Consider the following 22597-nt stretch of genomic DNA (forward strand, 5'->3'; position numbering starts at 1 on the left):
TTTTTTTGTCCTTTCTTTAATTGGGTAATGAAAAAATTAAGTCATAAATCAAGCAGACGCATAAGGCAGGGATGCTGTGGACTGAACTTGCCTCAAACTCTTATAAATAGAGGCTTAATCTAACACATATGGGGAGACAAGCTGTCAGACCCCCACACACTGGTCAGCATCTGTCCCTCCCTCCCTGGCCTAATGGAAGTAACGTCAAGAAGTGCCTTCCTTTCCTGGAAACTCCTGACACTTTTCCCTGAAAGAGAACCCATAAACAGTGAGACCACCCACAGGAATCCAACCTTTTTTCGGTTGGGTTCAATTGAGAAACATATGGAAGAAGTTACCCGGTAAGGTAAATTAAACCTAATAATATAAAACAGGTTAAAAAGTGAAATATGGATATGTAGTTTTCTGGAGAATAGTGGTCATGGGTAGGATAGGGAGGAGAGTAGAGGAGATGATACCAAACCAAATAACTTACTGGGCCACATTTCATATTGGAGGTCATGGGATCCTGAAATCGGTAGACATCAGGTCTGAGATCCTTTCTCATCTGAAACAGAAGTGCTCCTCTGTCTGGCAGTCATCTAGCCTCAGATGATGCTTAACCGGGATTAGCTACCTTGCATCATACCATCTTAACCCCAGCTTACTTCAAAGCTGCACAAAAGACTGCCTGATTGAAAATTGTTCTAAAATCACCCATTGTGTGCAGGGGCCCATACACAAATATTGTCTTGCACATGGTGAAATTATACATTCCGCAGGTATTTCCTATAGAAGGTAGTACACAAACACCATGTGTTTTTTTTGGGGGGGGGGAGAAGTGAAACCCGGCTGCTGCTGCACTGTGCTGATGATCAATGCAGGTCTTCATTCCCCATGCACTGCAAATGTCATTAAAATCGGTGAGACCTATCAATTTGCCATCACACAAGAATGACATTTGCAAAAGGTGAAAAAGGAGCAGCTTTTTCACATTGGCTTAATGTGTTCCTGTCCCCTTGCCAGCTGCAGAGTGCTGTCAGGCAGACAGTGACAGAGAGAGAGAATTAGGTAACTAGGGCGAAAGGAGGCCATGAGGCCTGCAGGACAAAGTGAGACAAAGTCTTTCAAAACTCTTCCTCTGACCTGCTCAACCATCACGCTTATTACGATACCCAGCGTGGATCTCCAACCCCTTCTAAAAGTATCTGAACATATACACCCGTGAAAATTGTAGCATAAGAGCAACAGTAAAAATGTCATATTTTGGCATAGCAAATACATCATAGCAGTAGCGTGGTACCCCTGGGCTACAAATCCATATCACAAGTATAGTACTGGCAAATCATTATAAACCATGGTTAACCATGGTAAACTTAAAATTGTAAAACATTTTTGATGTCAATGTAGAAATGTCTGGCTATATTGCAGCAAGAGGGAAACAATGCTAAGGTACTGTACAAAAAAAACACTGTTGTTACTAAAGTACTTTCTGCTGTGACATGGGTTTTAGTACTGTAGGTTAGAAAAATCACACATGATTCAAGTGCGATAGGATGGAGGTGTCAAAGTTTAGGTTTTAATGGAAATATTATTATTATTATTATTATTATTTATTTCTTAGCAGACGCCCTTATCCAGGGCGACATACAATTGTTACAAGATATCACATTATACATTATTTCACATTATACAGATATCACATTATTTTTACATACAATTACCCATTTATACAGTTGGGTTTTTTACTGGAGCAATCTAGGTAAACTACCTTGCTCAAGGGTACAACAGCAGTGTTTCCCACTGGGGATTGAACCCACAACCCTCCGGTCAAGAGTCCAGAGCCCTAACCACTACTCCACACTGCTGCCCTTAACAGAAATGTTCCTTGCGGAAGTGAAACCTTAACGCAGGCATGGCTGTTTGTTATTTTGTAAATAATAAATAGTGAAAATGTACCAGATTTGATAGCTGAAGAGTGATATTTTAAATGCAACCACTGTTTAATTTAAGTTTGTTACAGACAGCATTGTAGTTTGACTGTTAAGAAGTGGATTTTTTTAAAAATTTTATTTTTATTATTATTTTTTTTACAGTGCAAGTAGTCTACAGTATGACTACAATCGTCAGAAATACTGTACGTTGCAGACTATGCACTTTGGGCACAGTGATTTTTTTAAATGTAGATATCTTGCATAGGTTAATTTGATACTTCTGTACTTATTGTAAAGGTCACACTTCTGTACTTATTGTAAAGGTCATAACTTATTATATATATATATAATTTACTGTAGTTTAACTTAATTTGGGATGTGCCTGCAGATAGTAAGCCAAAAACAGAAAACACAGCAGAAAAAAAAAATGTTTACATAAATATTCTACATTTCTGTTGAGAAAAACCAATATAAATTAATCACATAAACAGAAGTCTTTATGAAATACCAGACACAAAGCTAAGACCTTACCATCTCCCACTAACTCTATTATTACGACTACTACTACCATCACCAACTGCTATGCAAGCGTTGAGATTCATAAAAAGAACTGTAGTCCATTTTTTTCCCCTCAGAGATTAAAAGCTTGCCTTTGTCTGGAGGCCAGACTGTCTTCTAATAAGATGGATAGCTTTTCTTAGTTCTGGCCTTTTCTGTAAAAACTGACCCCAGCCGAGCAGCAGGGGAGAGCTGAGCTGGAGCAGACAGCAGAGGGAGGGGGAGGGGTATAGAAAGACTCAAAAGAAGAGACAAGAAGAGAAAGGGCTTTTCTAGTACAGTTTGAGAGACAGACCCTCTGAGGGTACAGTGCGATAGATTTGTGGCTTGGGTTACTCAAACACTAGTTTGGGGAACCGAATATAGTTAGTTAATCTGTCTGCTGCATAAACTTAAAAAAAAAGTCCATTCTAAAGCAAGGAGTGATACAATCCTAATTGCAGCACTGAGAAATAGGGTCAGAAAGACTTAGCAACAGAAATGTCAAGACATTAAATTTTACTGCACCACAAAAAAAACAAATGTTGAATGTTGAAGGTGTTGAAAGCAAAGAATGGTGGGCGAGAGGAAGGCCAAGGAAGAGAGAAGGAAAATGAATGAACTGGTTCCAGAGCAGCAGCACAGCATCCTTGATTTACTTTACAGATGCAAAGTCTACTTTAGGTACAAATCCTGTTACTGGAAAACAGACAGCACAATAACAACATCAATACTTGCTTACAATACAAAAAAAAAAAAAAGACTTTGTAAAACATCTCTTATATAACTGTTAGGGAGTCAGTGTAACTTTTTAAATTTAAATTCTTTCATGAGCTATCCTTTAACTTATCTACTTTATCATGAAACCTTCATCATAGTTTGATTATATAGTTATTCAATGTACAGTAGTACTATGCTATTGCTTGGGTATTATCAGGGGTTTTGTGTGCTGTGTTTTGATGGGTTCAGGCATATCAAAAACTTTTAAATCAAAATACCAGCATTGAGTTCCTGTGCTATATGTTGGCTTCACACTACTTCTGGAAATGTAGTTACAATACAAAAAAATATTAGATTTAACCTCAATTTCAATGCATACTGCATGACATTGTATTCAGACATGAAACACACATTTACTAGAGAAGGGATATGGTAATGAATTAATTCAATAAATATTTAGCCTATTAAGACCATTTCACCCACTGTCCTGCATTGGACAATCAAATTAGGACGGGTTGTTGCAACTGTCATTTGCATGCATAAGACAGAGGTGGGCTAAACAGAAACAGGCCACATAAGCCCTGTAGAGACACATTTCGTGAGTGAGCAAGGCTGCCTGCTCCTGACTCGATGAATATTTTGTATTGATGCCACCTGTAGATTGAACCTTTATACAATTTTGCCAGAATAGAACCATGCACTGAGTATCTCGTTTCCAAATCGCATAGGTGGGCAGAATTAGTTTTTCTATTTCCATTGGAAATTAGGAAATGATACGAGTACAAAACTGAGCGCTGTGGGGTTCACGAGACACAGAGACCATAGGTCCAATACCCTCACCCCCCAAAAAAAACATTACATAGAATTTTGTCAGGTAATCAGTGAGATAGTGTAAGTGCGAGGAGGGTGAAGTGTAGTAGTGGTTTGTTTTTTTGTTTTTGTACTATTATTATGCTGTGTTGTAATTTAGTTTACATTGTCATGTTTGTCAGTTAGTCATTCTGGCAAGGGCGGCTGGAAAGAATGACATATTTTAAAACAAAAGTATAAAGCAAAATAAGCAGTGGAGCATTTCGCACATATCGGTCCAGGTTTATCAAGGCCCAAAGGACTCAACAGTGGAGCCCTTTAAACAGTATGTGTTTCCTCCACAATCGTCATGGCTTCACTTACGCACGCACGCGAACACACACACAGAGCATTATCTTTACATCGCTGTACATCTCATTCAAGGCAAGCACTGTTTTAACTATTCAAGGGTCTGCTTTGACCAACACTTCCTGTTTACCCGGCTTACAGTGAGAATGTCAGAGGACCTGCCTTGACCATTAACCACAATGAAATAAGTGGCACGTGTGTATTTGTAGCGGGTGTGCTTTTAAAATAGCAACTCGAGTTCAACTGATCTTGTAGCCGTTGTGGTCACAGAAATGCCAGTTGTGATCTTGTGGTCTGCGAGTCAATGTGACCCACATTACTTCACAAATCTACTTTCTCTTCTACTGCATGTGTTTTTTTTAATTTTTTTATATAATTAAAGGGGAAGGGCATATATGAAGGGGGAGTGTGGGATCTGTTGAAATCGGCACTATTAAAAAGAGGAAAATAGACTACATTTAAACAAAAATAAATAAATCATAACACAAGTAAAAGGACCATGTGGCAAACTAAAAATCACAGGATGACCAATAAAGCTGTTTATTTATTTTCTTTATTTATTTTTATATTCAAATAACCATCACCAGATGCATATTAACAGTACTGGTATTAAAAATAATACTAATTAAAGGCACGTAAAACAGAAGCCTTGTGGTAGTGTCAGTTTCTAATTAACAGCAACTGTGCAAGTATTAAGATACAGTAAATATGTGCTTGCTGGTTGTAAATATGGTATGAGGTATCAATCTGGAGAGAGAGCGAGAGAGAGATTATATATAAAAAATAAAAAAGCATACTGTTATTGACATTTGAAAATAGCAAAGTCCTCATTCGATCATTGCATCACTTTTTTTTTTTTGGGGGGGGTGTAATTTTCTCAACAGGAGTGGCCCTAGGTCATCTGAATGTATGGACTTACCTCGTCTTAAATCTTATTTGGAATGGACTTTTTTTTTTTAACATATGTAAAAATTGTACAGCGTTATTATTATTGCTTGGTTCTTGTCGTCTAGACATCTATGTCAAAAACATTAAACACCTGCAAACTGGATTTTCAAAAACTGAAAAAAAGTGTCCAAAAGTCACGAGTGCTTGCTGCTTTAACATCCATACAAAAGGCACAAAATACCCAAGTTACAAAATACAGTACATCAAAACTGTTTCCTAAATACCTCCTTAACAGCTATTCAACCCCCATAAAAATACAAATAAAATTCTCAAAACCAGCTGCGTCCAAAATGGGCCTTTCTGCTTTACCCTATTGTTAAACACACACACACACACACACAGAAACCTTTTATACGAAACAGACCATAAAGCACAGCCTACCTTCTCTCATTCACAAACTGTCCACCCTCTCGTGGAATCCAGAGGTAATCCAATGCAGTTTCTAGTGTGTTCTCTACCAGTACCAAGGTTCAAACTGCTGTTTTTTTGTTTTTTTTAATGCTTCCTAATTTTTTGATCCGTTTAAGAGTTTTCTGTCTGGAGGAACAGATTGCTAGTTGATAGATTCTGCTCAGTCTCTCTCTCTCTCTCTTTCTCTCTCTCTCTCTCTCTCTGTCTCTCTCTCTCTCTCTCTCTCTCTCTCTCTCTCTCTCTCTCTCTCTCTCTTGTTTGTCTGTCTGTGTGTGTGTGTGTGTGTGTAATGGCACAAGCCATTCACATGCAGATTGGCAAGCCGCTTCCACTAAGCTACAGGAATAGTCTGACCCAGCCTTCTCTCTCTCTCTCTCTCTCTCTCTCTCTCGCTCTCTCTTTGAGACTAGTCTGATTCACACATGAGTTGAATTGCAATCAGACCCCTATGAAGGATTGTCCCTGCTGACAACAAAACTAACTCACTAAATAACTAATTAATGAACTTGCTTAAGTAAGGATGTGTTTTTGGTATAGATTGTAATACAGGCTCTTAAATGTTAGTGTAAGTATTCCCTGACTCTAGATGGAATACACACTGGATATGTCCTAACATATATGGGAGACTATGGCCATGTTTGCGTTTTCACTTTTATAACTATCAACTGGAAAGTCGGCTTAAGTAGGTAGATTTCTGATGGTCTATTTGTGACATGGACCAGTGGTCTCTACAACACTGGCAATGGAAACTTTGAATTGGCTTGAGAAGTCACATCATTTTGTACAAAAAGCTCTGCAGTAAATGTCCTCCCCAATGTGGTGTTGCTGGTAAAAAGCCCCATACAGACTTTATACCCATCGTGTATATAAATACGGGAAGGACCAAGGCTGCAATGCATGTACAATTGCTTCAAGTGATGTTGCTGTAAAAGCAGTTCTGCAATTGCATATTTTTAACAGCTGAGAAAGTGTGTGTGTGTGTGTGTGTGCGCTCGCATGTCGAACTATCTATTTGAAAATGCTTTTGTTTTTCAACTGTTTCAACGGCTGTTGCTTAGGAACAGGAGCAAGTCTGTACTAAACTATGATCATTACACGTACTTTAGTACTTATAAGATTATCTTTTTTGTATTCGCCAAAATTATTCCGATATTGCCAACATCCCAACCTGACACATGTTATTGTAGTACAAGATGAACACTGTGTCAGTATATGGGTACTGCCATTATCGGACACATATTTGGTTCCTGAACCTACCTCGTCTACAAAAGACATGAAGCTGTTATAACTCTATAAGCAAAACAGAAGAGTGCAGCTTTTTTTTTGTTTTGTTCTATCTATCATCTATCTGTGTAGACAATGCTAGGATTACTGTACTCTGGGGTCATCTGTAAATTACATATATACCTTGTAAAAACGTATGCAAGATGTATTAACAAGGTCATTACACTTTTAAATAATGCCCACAAATGCCTATGAATTCCAATGCATTCCCGGATATACTTATATTCTTATATTGTTTTACTTGAATTCAATATGAATTTGTAACAACTTATCTTCAGGACTAGAAAAATTGCAAAAATAAAAAAAATGTTACTTCTTTTAAGCTTTGAAATCCCTATGAATTTGCCGCCATTATTTTGTTGCCAATAAAAGGCATTATGGAGCAAGTTATCAACTGCAGAAATAACAATTCCAAATATTTTTTAGAAATGCTAAATATAAACATTATTATATGTATGGAGTCTCTGGACTTGCAAGCATTTAAAAGTATAAGTGATTAAAAATCACTCTGTTTAAATCAAAGTAATCAAAGGAACTCCCTTCACACACACACGTCTGCACATGTGTGTGATTAATTCCCTAACAAGTTCCTCTCAATGTAGGTATTGCAAAACCACCACTCCCTTAACAGACTTCAAATTGAATAAAGAAAGCAGGACATTTACCTTAAGTCTGGCTGTGAAGGAGCAAAAGACGTTGCAGTTGTGTGTTTGTGCCTGTGTGCAGATCTGAAACCAGGCTCAGGATGTAGCTATAGTTTTCGCTCACACCCCAGGGGTGTGTCTTGTAGCAACCACAGAGATTACTTTGAGGATGATGCACTTCCTGCTCTGTAGGGTTTGCACTTCCTGCTAATGCATCACCCTCTTGCCATCCAAATAAAATGGCTCTTCTCAGGGGTCCCTTTACCACTGCAGCACCAGAATGTTTGTTTGAATCTTATCTACCGGCAATGAGTGGCAGAGAAGCAATGATATAATTCCTGTTTATATACGAATATGAATCATGTTTTTGCAGTTTTGTTGTATTTATTTAAATAAAAAAACACAAATTACACATCTCCAATCATATTCTTATGAAGGAATAGTGTAATTGCCTCTTGGCCAATCGCATCTTCTGAAAAATTAAGGCCAAAGTTTTTAATCACCTCCTATACTTGCAGAGTGGTTTACATGTCTCCCATTGTAGAAAAAAAGACCAGTTAGTCACATTTTCAATTGCTTACTGGTTAAAAGGAACACCAAATGCAACATTTGCAATAAAACAGAACCTATAAACACCACCTAAAAGCTACAATAATGACTATTCTATAAATGAGTTCTCTAGAGCACATTGATTCTTCAGCCATACCACCATTTATGATATGTTTAATTTGAGCCTGTCATCTGTACCTATTGTGCCCCTTCCATTGATAGATTCCGGCTTCACTTCCTCGGAGATCCTGGATCCCAAAGATCCCATCCCACACGGTCCCTTCCCAGAGGCCAGCCTTGCAAATCCACAGTGAATATGGATTCCACACTAGGGTATTCAACTGCTGTCATGTTGCTCTAATACAATAGAAGTGAAGTACAGTACGATATCTAAAAATCTCAACTTCATTGATTTCTATATTTTGTTTGCCTTACCCAATGATCTTCAGTGGTCATACAGCAAGACTACATTTTGTTTGTATGTTTTACGAGACAATAGTAGTGGCACAAGGGTAGCTACAAAGTTACTGGCACTGGTAGAATAGGACCACAGTACTTGCCATACCACTGGCACGAACCAATTAAAAACGTAATCAATTACAATGCCATATCGGTACTAGTTTGCTGTTAAATCAGGGCCACACTATCTCAGAACAGGGAGCAGTGGAGTTAAATTACATTTTTTATATTTGTAAGTAAAAGTATGAGCAACCGGTAAACATTAATGTCCTGCTAATAATTCTGTTTGATTTTGTATTTTTTGCTGGATTAATGAATTATCATGGCTTACTATATGAAAAACATTTATTCTAAATAATTTGAAATTAAATAAAAGGGAATAGATTAACCTGAGAGAAGTGAGAGAACTTTATACACAACTGGACTGAATGCAGTTGTGTATAAAGTTCATTTGCTCAACATTTTCCAATTGGAAAAGGGAGAAAGCCCTCTGGGCAATGCTGAACTCATCAGAGGTTAGAGGTCAGACATATCTGTGTGTGACATCAGGAGAAGGAAGGAAGGCAGATTCCCTGCTCAAAGCCAGCAGCAGTATAAGGAATAACATCAGAGACACCAGTCCTGGGTTTATTTCTTTGAAATCATGGGCACCAGCTAATTAATGTATTAAATGTTTCAGTGTTGAAGTCCCTTTGTCTCGTTTGCTCTGAAGATCCCTGCTTGTAGAGATAGTTCTGGACCACAGATATGATAATGATGTCACACCATACTTAAAACAGAATGACATGACTTACAATAGCTGGTCTGCCATTACTCCACAACTGGACTGTTGAGTATCTTATGTGCCAGTCATTCATGATTCCAATAAATGATGGTACATTTGATATAAGGTGGATACAGGCGAGCCCATGTCCCGAACTTACTGGAGGTTTTGTCTACTGTTGACTATCTGCATCATCTATATCCCAGTCACCATGTTCTCTGTCCCATAGCTCTGTTTCACACAGCAATTAGGATCAATTGAGTTTCCTTGAGGCACACAAACACCATTACACTATTGCTTAATCACATAATTAAATTTCTCCAGAATCTTTGCTTCCTTCAGCAACCTCCAACCCAGCACAAATCATTTTGAAAGTCCAAGGCAAGATCCAATAAAAAAAGGGGAGGGGGGGGGGGGGGGTAGCACATAACCAGAGCTGACAGTGAAACAGACAGATGCTTGGTAGAAAAAAAAGAGAGCGGAGACGTTTACAAATTCCTGTCCTTGTCCGAGGTGTTTGCAAAGAGCTTCAAGCTTCCAGTTCTCCCACGGTTTGATGTGCACACACAATGGCCCCCTCCTCCTTGCACACTATGCATTCTGACTCCTTCCAACTATTTACTGTACTGTCCGCCTTAGCATTTCAATCAAACGGAATCAAGGGACAGCTGCAGTACAAACTCTTGTAGGATCGGTAACTGAAAACAAATGTTATGTTTTTGTGAAACTGACTACAAGCCATCTTGTGTTATCATTCCCAGGTATGATTACCATTATGTGATATTGGACTCGGCTCTCGCCAAGATAAGCACCAACTAAGACACAGATTCTTTTACTGTAAACTAATGTGATCCATCTGTGTTTCCTTCCATCTGATGATGTAGATATCCTTCTGCCTGGTGCTGATGGCTGAAGTGTAATGCTGGTTCCAGAGATTAGCCTATTTTGCCTCCCTGGCTTATCAGCACACACAACGGCTGCAATGCTGGCTCCAGGGATCAACCACTGTGCGGCCTCCCTACCGCATCAGCATGACAACCGTCTAGACTGATCTAAGTAGGGTACTTCTCTGGGGTCTTCAAGTGGGCACCTTCCAACCTTGGTTTTTCGTCGACTAGCCCACGACACCTTAAAAGGGCTCGACAGTGATTCTGGCGTCCCAGCACCACCCCTCTCCGTCCCCCACTCTGCTAAGCCCAGCTTACTTAACTTCCTTTACATCGACGTTGCTTTCTTTCTACGATGCTTGAGGTCCCCAACCAGAATCTTTGTCTCAACCAGAGCCAGTTGCTGCTCCTCTCTGCTGCTTCAGATAAGTTCTTCGTTATGCGTCGCAACTCTTGACCACTGAATCCGATGTCTCTGAGAAACTGGGTTGTGGAGTATATGCCTCGACTGGGTAAACCTGGACTCTCCGTCCTCGCTGTTCCGCTTCAGCAGCCAGTTCAGCGTACCGAAGTTTATTCCTTTCAAATGCCTCATCCACAGCATCCTCCCATGGCACTGTTAAATCTACCAAGTGAACAAGACGTAATGATCCAGACCACAAGACAATGTCGAAGGTTAGTGGTGGCAAATCTCAGGTGGGAAAATAAGCTGTTGTCCAACATCTGCCAGCATTTTCCAGTCTCTAGCAGCTTCCAGTTGTCCTAGACGAGTTTTGGTTTTAATACCTTTTCTTGGTGGTTGCACCCCTGGATGGAGGAATGTTGTTCTTTGTTTGTCATATATAGCTGGAATTGGTAGCAACCTGTTGGTCATGCTGTGCTCGTCTTCCAATGCGAAGGCCAAACATTGCAGTGCCTGGTCATGACGCCAAGTAAACCGTCCTTGGCTAAGACCCACCTTACATCCTGTCAAAATGTGTCTTAATGTAGCTGGCGATGAACACAAAGGACACCATGGATCCTCTCCTACCCATAGATTAAGGTTCTGTGATGATGGGAGAACATCATATGTTGACCTGATGAGGAAACTGATACTGCTCTGTTTCATTGTCCATAGATCTTGCCAGCCGCTCTTGCATTGTTCCACACTCTCCAATCTCATCCATCCTCCCTGTTTGGCCTGGGAAATGGCCTTTATACACCTCATCCTCTCCTCCTGCTTTTGCACCTCGTTGACTACCAGCTTCCTCCGTTGAGCTGGGGTTGCTTTGTGCCATGTAGGAGGAGCTGAACTGAGACCAAGGCCTCCTTTTCCATTCTGTACTTGCCCCATGATATCACTGATATGAAGGGCAGCCTTAGCATCTTCCACAGTTTCCTTTGCCGCCCGATTTCTTCCAGTTTTCAACACAGGTGCTGCCTCCCTCACACATTCGTCATGTGACTACCAATGTAATTTCCAATCGAACCTTGGCGCACTTAAACTCCTCGGTTAGAGGTGCAGTATCCCTTTACCATACAGTCCCACTCTGCTGAGGCAGCGTGGAACTCCTAACCATTTCCTGACGTATGAACTGATTAACGCTTCCAGCTTCTCTACTGTTGTCAAGGAAACCTCATACACTGAGTGGCCACAGATGTCTTGGCAGTAGACCAAACAAAGCCCCAGAGTAAAGCGCCCGGTAAAGCGCTGCGGTCTATGCTCTTCAACCCTCGCACTGCTTGTTGTCTCACTTCTCCCACACGAACTGTGTCCTTTAGGTCTCCAGCATACTATCTCCCAGGACTTTTCACAGGCTTCTCAGACACTGTTGGTATTGCCTCACTGTTAAATGTAGAACCTCTTATCCACTACTTTACCTTTAATTATAGAGATGCTCCTTGACAATTTCTAGACATTGTCATGTAGTGGTGAATTCCGAAGTTGAAAAACAAAATTGCAAAGGCTTTCACTAAGTTTGTTATTGTCCTCAGTATACTGAAAAAAATCAAATGCTGCCCAAAGAAGCTCATGTGGTACTGAACCATATGCATTAGCTAAATCCAGAAATGTCACATGGAGCTCCTTCCTCTCCTTTTTAGCTATTTGAATTTGTTGCCAGATCACACCAATGTGCTCTAAGCATCCTGGGAAATCTGGAATAATGGCTTTCTGTACTGAAGTTTCAATGAAGCAGTTCTTCAATTGGTAAGCTGACAATCTATGAGTAACGGGTAACGAGGAAATAGGGCAAAACTGACCAATACTCGTAGAATCTTTTTCTTTGGGTATAAAGACCCCACCTGCTCTGCGCCATGCTCTTGGTACAACCTGTTTTTCCCATGCTACTTTCATCAGTTTCCACAGGATTCATATAACACCAGGGGCACTCTTGTACACTCTGTACGGAACTCCATTAGGCCCTGGAGATGATGAAGCGCTTGCTTTCCACTTACTGTACATGTGCAGTCCACCATTTAGTATTCTGGTGGATTGATAGCTGTGATATCTGAAGGAATCAACATAGGCTCATGCCTTTTTTCCTCGAGCTACCTCTCCAGCTCAGACTTATTTACTTTTAGTGTGCCATTTTTCTCCCTGGTGAATAACTTCTTTGCAAATTTGAATGGGTCTTTATAAAAGTTAGTTCTTGCACACTCCTTTTTGCAGCGTTTCTGTAGGCGCTCAGCTCTGCGCAACATTGCAGACTTATCTTTTATGACCCTTTGTAATAGATTGAGTGCCTCCTTCTGACTTCTGCTCTCCTCCATTGCTTCCTCAGCTGCCTCTGTTCTCTGACTAAGCGCTCAATCTCCTGCTGCCATCTAGACCATACAGGAATAGTTTGTACTTTCTCCTTTCTTTTTTCAACTCCAAACCTCTTGCTTCCATATGCATAGATGGTATCCCTAAATTCTTCCAACTCAAAACAGAGATCTGTGTTTACTGTGGCCCTCGCTGTTTTCTCAGAAGCTCTTGCCCATTTAACTCCAGGCTTGTGCCCGTTGAGGTTTTTTTCTCTCTTACGCTGGTTCATCTGACCAGGTTCACAAGGATCATTTGGTTCATCACTAGTTGTGTTTATGCAAGTCCTCCTCTCACCTATGACAGGGGTGCTGATATCCTGAAAACTGTAGTTTGCTTCCTGTCACTGGATTTCATTCAACTCACTTGACTGACTTCATAAAAAGTACTGATCAATGCAAGGCCCTTGTCCCTTCTCCCTCAAGCATTTCATCCTCCCTTGATGAATCTTCCAACCCCTAAACGTTGTTATAACACCTATAACATTTCTTAAACTGTAGAATGCAATCCAAAGGCGGAGGGAGCGGCAGGTACCAACCAACCAGAAACCGGTAGAGGTAAGCACCAGAGACATGCAGGCACCGACCACCTAACCCATCAGAAAGAGGCAGACACCAAGCAACCCGAAGAAGAGGGAGAGGCAGGTATTAACCAACCAACCAGAAAGAGATACTGGTAACAACCAACCAATCAGAGTGAGGTAGGCACCAACCAAATAACCAATCAAAAAGAGGCAAGCACCGACCAACCAATCAGAGAGAGGTGGCAGGAGACACATGCGCCAACAAACCAACCAAATCAGAGGGAGGTAGAGGGAGAGGCAGGTACTTACCAACCAGACAGGTAGGCACCGACCAACTAACCAATCAGAGAGGCATGCACTATTATTATTATTATTATTATTATTATTTATTTCTTAGCAGACGCCCTTATCCAGGGCGACTTACAATTGTTACAAGATATCACATTATTATTACATACAATTACATAATTTTTTACACATTATTTTTACATACAATTACCCATTTATACAGTTGGGTTTTTTTTTTTTTTACTGGAGCAATCTAGGTAAAGTACCTTGCTCAAGGGTACAGCAGCAGTGTCCCCCAACTGGGATTGAACCCACAACCCTCCGGTCAAGAGTCCAGAGCCCTAACCACCACTCCACACTGCTGCCCCTAAGGTGGAGGTGGAGGGAGAGACAGATACCAACCAACCATCCAGAAAGAGGTAGAGGTAACAACCAACCAATCTGAGCGAGGTAGGCACTGACCAACCAACCAGAGAGGCAGAGGTAGGTACCAACCAATCAGAAAGAGGCATGCACAAACCAACCAATCAGAGAGAAGCAGGCACTGACCAACAAGAGACAGAAGTAAGTATCAACCAACATGAGAGAGGTATAAGCACGTACCAATCATTGCCTCTGTTGGTTGGTACTACCTCTGTCCATCTCAAGCTGGATTGGTTAGTTGGTAGGTACCTACATCTGCTTCTCTCATTGGTTGATTGGTTGATGCCCACCTCCTATCTCTTTCTAGTTGGTCGGTGCCAGCCTCTGTCTCTCTCTGGTTGGTTGGTCGGTAAGAACCTGCCTCTGCCCATCTTTAGTTGGATTGGTACCTACCTCTGTCTCTGATTGGTTGGAACCTATCTCTGCCTCTCTCTTTGATGGGTTAATACTTTTTAATCAAAACCAGTACACATTTAACAAAAGCAGTGATTGGATTGCTCACAGAGTTGCCTTGGAAACCATAGGTTTAAAGCAGGAAATACCAGGTTTTCTCAGGGTTAAGAATCATATATGGCCTCTGGGAAAGTGCTGGAAGATTTCCCTCAGAGGACAGTAACACTTACTGGTGGAGTTTAAAGGGTTAACTGTACCATAAAGTAAATGTGTGAAGAACAAACCACCGGCCTTTGGGAGCCTGAACTTTGTTTCTTGGTTTCTGTTTACATTGCCTTAAAGTAAATCTATGTAGCTCTGCTTTGACCAATGGGGAAACAGAGAGGGTGGAGGGCAGAAATCAGAGACTTCCCAAACAGGAACATCTGTTACCAGTTACGTAATCCCCCAACATGCTTTAGAAACAAAAAAGAGTGAACTTTTCTATGAGTGGGTCACAGTACTTGCATCTACAGCACTTAGAATAGTCTAAAACAAGCCCTAAGGCTTAATCCATACCAGACAAGTGTGTTCCAAGATAAAACTTTCAATAGAGTCAACAGAAAAAGCAGGAATAGAGTTCAACCAAACAATTATGTCACTGCAGTGATACACATTAACTATAATATACATAATAAATATATAATAAATCTACAGGATTGGTTAACATTTCAAGTATATGAAAGTTAACAGAGGACACTTTAGACCTGACATTAAATCACTGACATTTTGCTTTAAATAATATCCTTTCAGCAGCTACGTTCAAACCTGTCCTAAAAGGGTTAACTACGCCATGTAAAACATCCCTCTCCCTGTGCCTGAATAAGCTGACCAAGCAGCCTGTTGCATACAGATTGAACAGATTTTTGACAATTTCCTGTCACACGAAAAAGCCAGCTTGCTTTCCAAACTTCATGTCGCTTGCAGCTCAGTCAAATCTGGCATTCATTTAATTTTTCAAGTACAGTATGTAAGTGTGGGGATTACTCAGGCATTTAAAATGACTAACATCCACTTCAGGATCTTAGGGACATAAACACCAATTAAAAACAGGGTATCCCAAAAGCACTACAAATAAACAACTCCAACCTACTGGCTATTAACAGAGGAGCATAGTTATTTGTGAGTGCACATTGGTGTGATTTAAATTTAATTGCAAGACCAGGTACAGTCACACAGCACCCCTCCTAGCTAGCACCCCTCCTAACACTCTCAAGCCCCAACCAGGCAGCGATAATCAGTGTACAATACAGCCTAATGCCTAGGCTATGGGAACAAACCATTCACTGAAATCCTTATTAGTTCACTGAATTAGTTCTGAATGCAGTCAGCTTATCCGCTGGCTGCTCTGATCTTTTTCTTTGTATCCATTAACAGTTGAACTTTTTTTTTTAAATCACTTAACACTCAACCCTTCCCCTCATAGAAGCTGCTCATGTCCCCCCTTCTTGACTGCCCACAGCTGGAGAAGCTGCGGTACACACAGCAATTCTACCAGGACAGTACAGGATCAAAGAAGATTCTTTGTAATTAGCTACATTAGTTACACACCTCAACATCTGTAATAGAATGAAGAAGATGCTAAGCAAAGTGTAGCTGGCAGAATCACGCTGAGACTAATTAGGACCTTTTTATGGGACACCATGCCTACGTTTCTCATAACTATGCATTTTAGTCCACAGTTCAGTACTTTAAAAGCATACTGCTGTACTTGGTGCATTGATCCCAGTAGTTGAAACTAAATCAAAACCAATGACAACAGATTGTACTTAACTATTAAAACCAAACCAGTATATATATATATATATATATATATATATATATATATATATATATATATATATATATAAAACATACTGATTGTGTACTGAATTCTATTCCAAAGCACAGTCTGAAGTGTTAAAAGCATTGTAAAGCTTGATTTAACAGAACTCAAATCAATGAAGTAGACACCATTACTTTTCATGCAAAAAACAAAGACATTATTAATAGTCTTCCTTTTAATGGTCGATTTAGATTCCAGATATAAAAACACTGTGCAAGGAAACCACCTTGGTCAGTAATTTCCAGAACATACAAAACATTTTGCGACACTCAAGAACTCACCAGATTTTCTGACTGCTGCACAGATGAGTTTAACTGCTGCTTTTTAAATGTATCCTTAATGTATTGTCAGTGATCACAAATAGAAAAATGAGCTTCTGCAAAAAAAAAAAAAATTAATAAAACCGGAGTTCCTCCTTGGCTTTGCAATAAAAAAAAAAAAAAAAAAAAAAAAAGAAAAAGCCGCAGCAGGAAACACTAAGCAGTGTGATGCTGTTTGTCCAGGAAGCTGGGGGCAGTGTGCAGGTCACTTTAACAATACAAATTAACCCCACAAGCTCATAGCTCATTCACAAAGTCAGCCTTCTCTCTTAACCCTCTGCTTTCTTAAAGACTGCTGCTACAAATGAAGCTAACGGCACTGTACATCATGGGATTGTGGTACTAAAGCTCCTTTTCACACTGTCACTCCTACCCGGTTCCCGACCCGGCTTCTGGCTCAGGATGTGGGTCGACACACTTTGACCCGGGCTGAGCGAGACAAAATGCATGACGGCTATTCACAAGCCGACGAAATAACAAACAGCCATGCCTGCGTTAAGGTTTCACTTCCACAAGGAACATTTCTGTTAAGGGCAGCAGTGTGGAGTAGTGGTTAGGGCTCTGGACTCTTGACCGGAGGGTTGTAGGTTCAATCCCAAATGGGGGACACTGCTGCTATACCCTTGAGCAAGGTACTTTACCTAGATTGCTCCTTTAAAAACCCAACTGTATAAATGGGTAATTGTATGTAAAAATAATGTGATATCTTGTAACAATTGTAAGTCGCCCTGGATAAGGGCGCCTGCTAAGAAATAAATAATAATAATAATAATTCTGTTTAGTCATATTTTTGTTGTAACACCATGAGCCAGATTGCAGCAGGGATGAAGAAACATTTGCTCTAATCAACATTTGGGCCGACGGTTCAATCCAGAGAAGCTTGGATGGAAGCGTCCGTAACAAGCTGCTTCCGGGGCATTGATACGCGCATTGTGTATTTACTTCCATTACCCAGGTAGACCCTGCTTTATCAAAAGCAGTGTGAAATTGCGTAGCTGACCCACATAACACCGGATCCTGACCCCATTAGGTTCAGACCCGGGTAGAGCATGCCAGTGTGAAAGGTGCTTAAGGCTTTTCTTTAAGCGTAGTTTGCAATGATTAAATACATCAATAAATAAATCAAAACAGTACAAACACTACACTCAATACCAAATACAGTATGGGCATGTATGAGGGGGTACACCGCGCCCCTGTGTGTATTATTTTTGTATTTGTTGTGTTATTATTTATTTGTTTAATTTGTATAAAACACGTTTTGTTATTGTTTTTGAAAAAAAAAAAATTCTGTAAACCCGTACAGAATGTGATCGTCTCCAGATTGATTGATTGATTTATTAATAATTTGGAGACGGTCACATGTATATAAACCCACAGCTTTGGCTGATCGGGGGAAGGGGTTCAGAGGTGGAACGAGATGTGAGTGAAAGAGAAACTAAAAAGCTAAATCATTACAGTCTGTCTGTTTTGGCCAACGTGCCTCTTTGTTTTGTATAAGTGTTTTGTACCGTTTTGTTTAAACTTTTTATTTATTAATAAAATGCGCCGCAGCACCTTCATACCCCAGTGCTGTCTCTGTGTGTGTTACTCCTTCCTGGCCTGACATCACCACACAAGCCAGTCTGTTCACAGCATGTAAAATTGGTTTACTTTGTTTCAAGTTTAGGGTCTATACTGACAAGCTTGCCTAAATTCCACAGATTCTGAAAAGCAATGTTGGCCCATATAAACATTTATGATGCTTATACTACCGATATTGACATAGTTTGTACCATACATTGCAATTACCCTAACCCTTTGCTGTTTTTTCTTACCAGTCAGCTTTGTTTAAACCACCATTTACTGTATCAAATACTATCTATCCCCAGCTAGTGAGAGGCAACATTTATTTGCAGGAAGTTTAGGGAATTTCCAGCCATTTTGTTAAAAAGGAAATCCTTTCTCTTTTTATGATCCCTCAGCGACTCCCAGCAAAAACCAAACCGCAGTGTTAAAAATGGTGCGGACTGCTTGGGGGCGCTCTTTTAGAGTTAGAGTATGCTTTGTGGACTCTTGAGGAGAGTAATGGTTTCTCCCAGTGTCATGTCCTACAATAGACTATACAAAACACGATTTCGTTTTTTTTATCCATCTACCAATGTAATGATAGGCATCTGACAAATGGTGAAACTGAATTGATTTTTACAACAAAAACTACAGGCAGTGTTTTTTATTACTATCTCTATCAGCTCATTTTATATTTATCGCAAAACAGGATATTTCCCCCCTGCTTGACCATCCAGACGTATCTCATTTTGCTTTACGGTCAGTGTTGTACATGCATAAACAAAATGTTCTTCGAACTCCAGAAATGTGTGCACAACACTGAAACAACTCAAAATCCACTTTGTATTTGGGCCACAAAGATGACTCAATTACTGGTAATCTGAAGCCGCTAAATCTGAAATCGGCAAAGTTGTTTTAAACAAACTGATAGCCCATCCGCAGTTCATAAAATGACAAGCATGCAGTGTAATTGCACAGCACTGCCAGAGGAACACTGTTGATCCTTGCAGTGTGGTGGGTCATTTTTACATATGAAGTAATGTATACAGTATCTCATGCAGACACTCCCTATCCTACCCCAAGGGTGACATAATTAAAACCTCTACCGGTGAGAAACTGGAGCTCTCCTGCTAGTGGGGTGGCTCTCTGAACAGTTTCCAATGAAACAAAATCTCCCCCAATCGCCATCACCATTTCCTAGAGCAGCCACACTGACTCCTGCAGATAGCTGATCCGCTACAATATCATCCCTCCGACTAAACAACCGTTACAAACTCAAAGGGTTTTTTTTTTTTTTTTTTTTTTAACCTCGCAATATGGTTATACAGTACAGTAGAGCACAGATTGTCATTGAAGTTTGCAGTGCATGCACATGAAAAAAGATCTGCTCTTTCTCTTTTTTTTTATATATACACAAGGGCACTGGAGCTGTGATCCAAACAATCTTCAAACAAATTATGTCATAACTTGCTAATCTTTCTGCTTTTTTTTTCTTTAAAATCACAACCCCCCCCCCCCCCCCCCCAGCCTCCCCTAGACAACTGACATGTTTAAAGCTGTTTCCCTAAATCAGTTCTTCTAAGCTTTAGAAGCATCCCAGGCCCATGCAATTCGAATCAGGTTAGGTTTTCGAACAACCCCCAACTATACATATGAGAAAAGCATTACTCCCTCTGCCAGAATATATTTGAAAAATGTCTAGAAGCTTATGAAGATTGGGTCAACACAAATCCACTTCTTTGAATTTTTTTTTTAAATTTAGTTGTTGCCAATTATTTTTTTATTATTTTCTCCCAATTTAGAATGGCCAATTATTTTTTAGGCTCAGCTCACCGCTACCACCCCTGCGCTGACTCGGGAGGGCGAAGACGAACACACGCTGTCCCCCGAAGCATGTGCCGTCAGCCGACCGCTTTTTTTCACACTGCGGACTCACCATGCAGCCACCCAAAAGCTACAGCGTTGGAGGACAACGCAGCTCTCGGGCAGCTTACAGGAAAGCCCGCAGGCGCCCAACCAGACTACAGGGGTCGCTGGTGCGCGGTGAGCCGAAGACACCCTGGCCGACCTAACCCTCCCTCCTCCCGGGTGACGCTCGGCCAATTGTGCGCTGCCCCCTGGGAGCTCCCGTCCACGGTCGACTGTGGAATAGCCTGGACTCAAACCGGCCATAGAGTGCATCCTGCACGCCACACGGAGTGCCTTTACCGGATGCGCCACTCGGGATAACTTAACTTCTTTGAACTCTAATGTATGATTTGGGATCGCACTGCATCGATGCATTACTACCAATGCATTTTCTTATGATTCTCTGCATTTCTTCGGAACTGCAGGTCTTTGAAACCCCAACACTAAAGACAGGGAATGATTCATTGGCCAACAAAAAAACAAAAACACAACAAAGAAACTGAGATAAACCTTGTGAAGACATCCCAGTAGCTAAACCAAGACTAACTCTGATTTAGGTTTAAAATTAAAAACCCTATTCATTTAAAAATGACTTATTCCATATATGATTTGGACTTGTACTTCCACGCAGGCATTAATTACAGCATAGGGATACAATACTGTACATAACAGGTCTCTGCTGTTCACAGTACAAAATCCGTTTCCTTGGCCTGTACAGCTGAGACTAAATATGACAACTGACCTCAGCTCCATTCTTCGACCCACAAGAGGGCAGGCTGCCCTTTCTCTCCAAGGCAGCGCAAACACCAGAAAACAGATATCTAAATGATGGGCTATTGTACTGCAAGAGAACCTAACTCATGAAATACTGTATTCAAGCCAGAAATCTTGGGAACCTTAAACAGCAAGTGTTCAAAACCACAAAGGGAGGAATGTATTCTGTCCTACAGTGGTGCAATTACAATGTCACACAGCTGGGTGACCAGGCCTTCCCAAAAAGATTGTGGGATCCTCAAACAAAAACAGTGTTTGCATCATACTCGGTAGTTGAATTTGAGAGGGAGGGGGGATATCGGGGGACAGGAGACAATCTGAGTAAAGCAAATGTCTGGGAAGCACTATACCCTGGCCTCTTACTTAAAGATCTGGCCTATGAATGTACTATTACAAATATGAGGGATAAAAGCAAGGAGTTATGTGAAAAGTACATACCTGTCAACTTCTGAAAATACAAAAATCGGGAGTGGGGGGATGATGCAATCCGCGACACCTTTTTTTTACTCTTTCCCCTGTAGAGCAGTAGTGGCGGCGGGGGGGGGGGGGAGGGGGGTACAGAGTGGGATTGCAGTAACCACACACCGGCCATGACTTTTGCAGACATTAAAGGTTTGCCGACATAAGGGGGTTTAACAGTAGAGTTTTGAGCAAAATACGGGAGAAAATCTGTCCCAGGAGAAAGGTCCAAAATACGGGAGACTCCCGGTGAATACAGGAGAGTTGACAGGTCTGAAAGTGCAGAGGGGCTGGAAGGCAGAGTGGCTAGCAGTTAGACAAGGAGACTGGGATACAGTGTGCCCTAGAGGCTAGAGCTGTGGGACTGGGAGACAGTGTGGCCTACTGTCTAGACCTGTGGGACTGGGAGGCAGTGTGGCCTAGAGGCTAGAGCTGTGGGACTGGTAGGCAGTGTGGCCTAGAGGCTAGAGCTGTGGGACTGGGAGGCAGTGTGGCCTAGAGGCTAGAGCTGTGGGACTGGGAGGCAGTGTGACCTAGTGGTTTAAGAAAAATCACCAAGCAATTAACAGGAACAGTCATTTCAATACTAGCAGGGGTGCAGTGCTATCAGAAGCTGATGCAATGGTAAATCCTGCTAGTTTGAGCTTTTTAGATTGCTTTTGAACACAAACCATGACAGACCAATCAGCGCTGACTGTAACAACAGTGGTGGGATATTGTATAAATCACACGGTTTATACAATATCTCACGAGAGTTGATTTAGTAGTTGGAACGCATTTGACGCAAGCAAAGATAATCTAGTGTATACAGCAAAACAGTACTTTTTTTTTTTTTAAGTTGGGTACGTAGCACAACATTAGAGACTTGCTCTTTGCACGTACACAGTGACATTCTGGACGCGCTACATGACATTTTTAAATTGCAGTATTTACTTTGGTGAGAGCACTATAAGCTACTTTGATTTGCTTGCTCTAAACGTTTTATGGCAAGCATGTTGTAATTCTTTTTATTTAAATTCATAAAACAGTTGTTTGCAAGGCT

General features: G+C 40.9%; 1 protein-coding gene across 5 annotated transcripts in view; it reads right to left on the bottom strand.

Annotated features, from left to right (window-relative positions):
• Positions 1 to 22597, bottom strand: part of septin12 (neuronal-specific septin-3) — a 99495-nt gene that overhangs the window by 31645 nt on the left and 45253 nt on the right. The window contains exon 1 of one of the 5 annotated variants that reach the window (XM_034030385.3): positions 16831 to 16920. The exons of 2 other annotated variants lie outside the window; for them this stretch is intronic. Coding sequence is in view for 1 of the 3 variants with exons in the window: in XM_034030383.3 (XP_033886274.1) it covers positions 5658 to 5667 (10 nt within the window). In the remaining 2 variants the exon portion in view is untranslated. Of the gene's footprint in view, positions 1 to 5657; positions 5928 to 7636; positions 7749 to 16830; positions 16921 to 22597 lie in introns of those variants that run through there. 2 more of the 5 variants (XM_034030384.3, XM_034030383.3) reach the window with 2 other exon arrangements.

The sequence above is a fragment of the Acipenser ruthenus genome, chromosome 13, assembly GCF_902713425.1.
Source record: "Acipenser ruthenus chromosome 13, fAciRut3.2 maternal haplotype, whole genome shotgun sequence".
NCBI lineage: Eukaryota > Metazoa > Chordata > Actinopteri > Acipenseriformes > Acipenseridae > Acipenser > Acipenser ruthenus.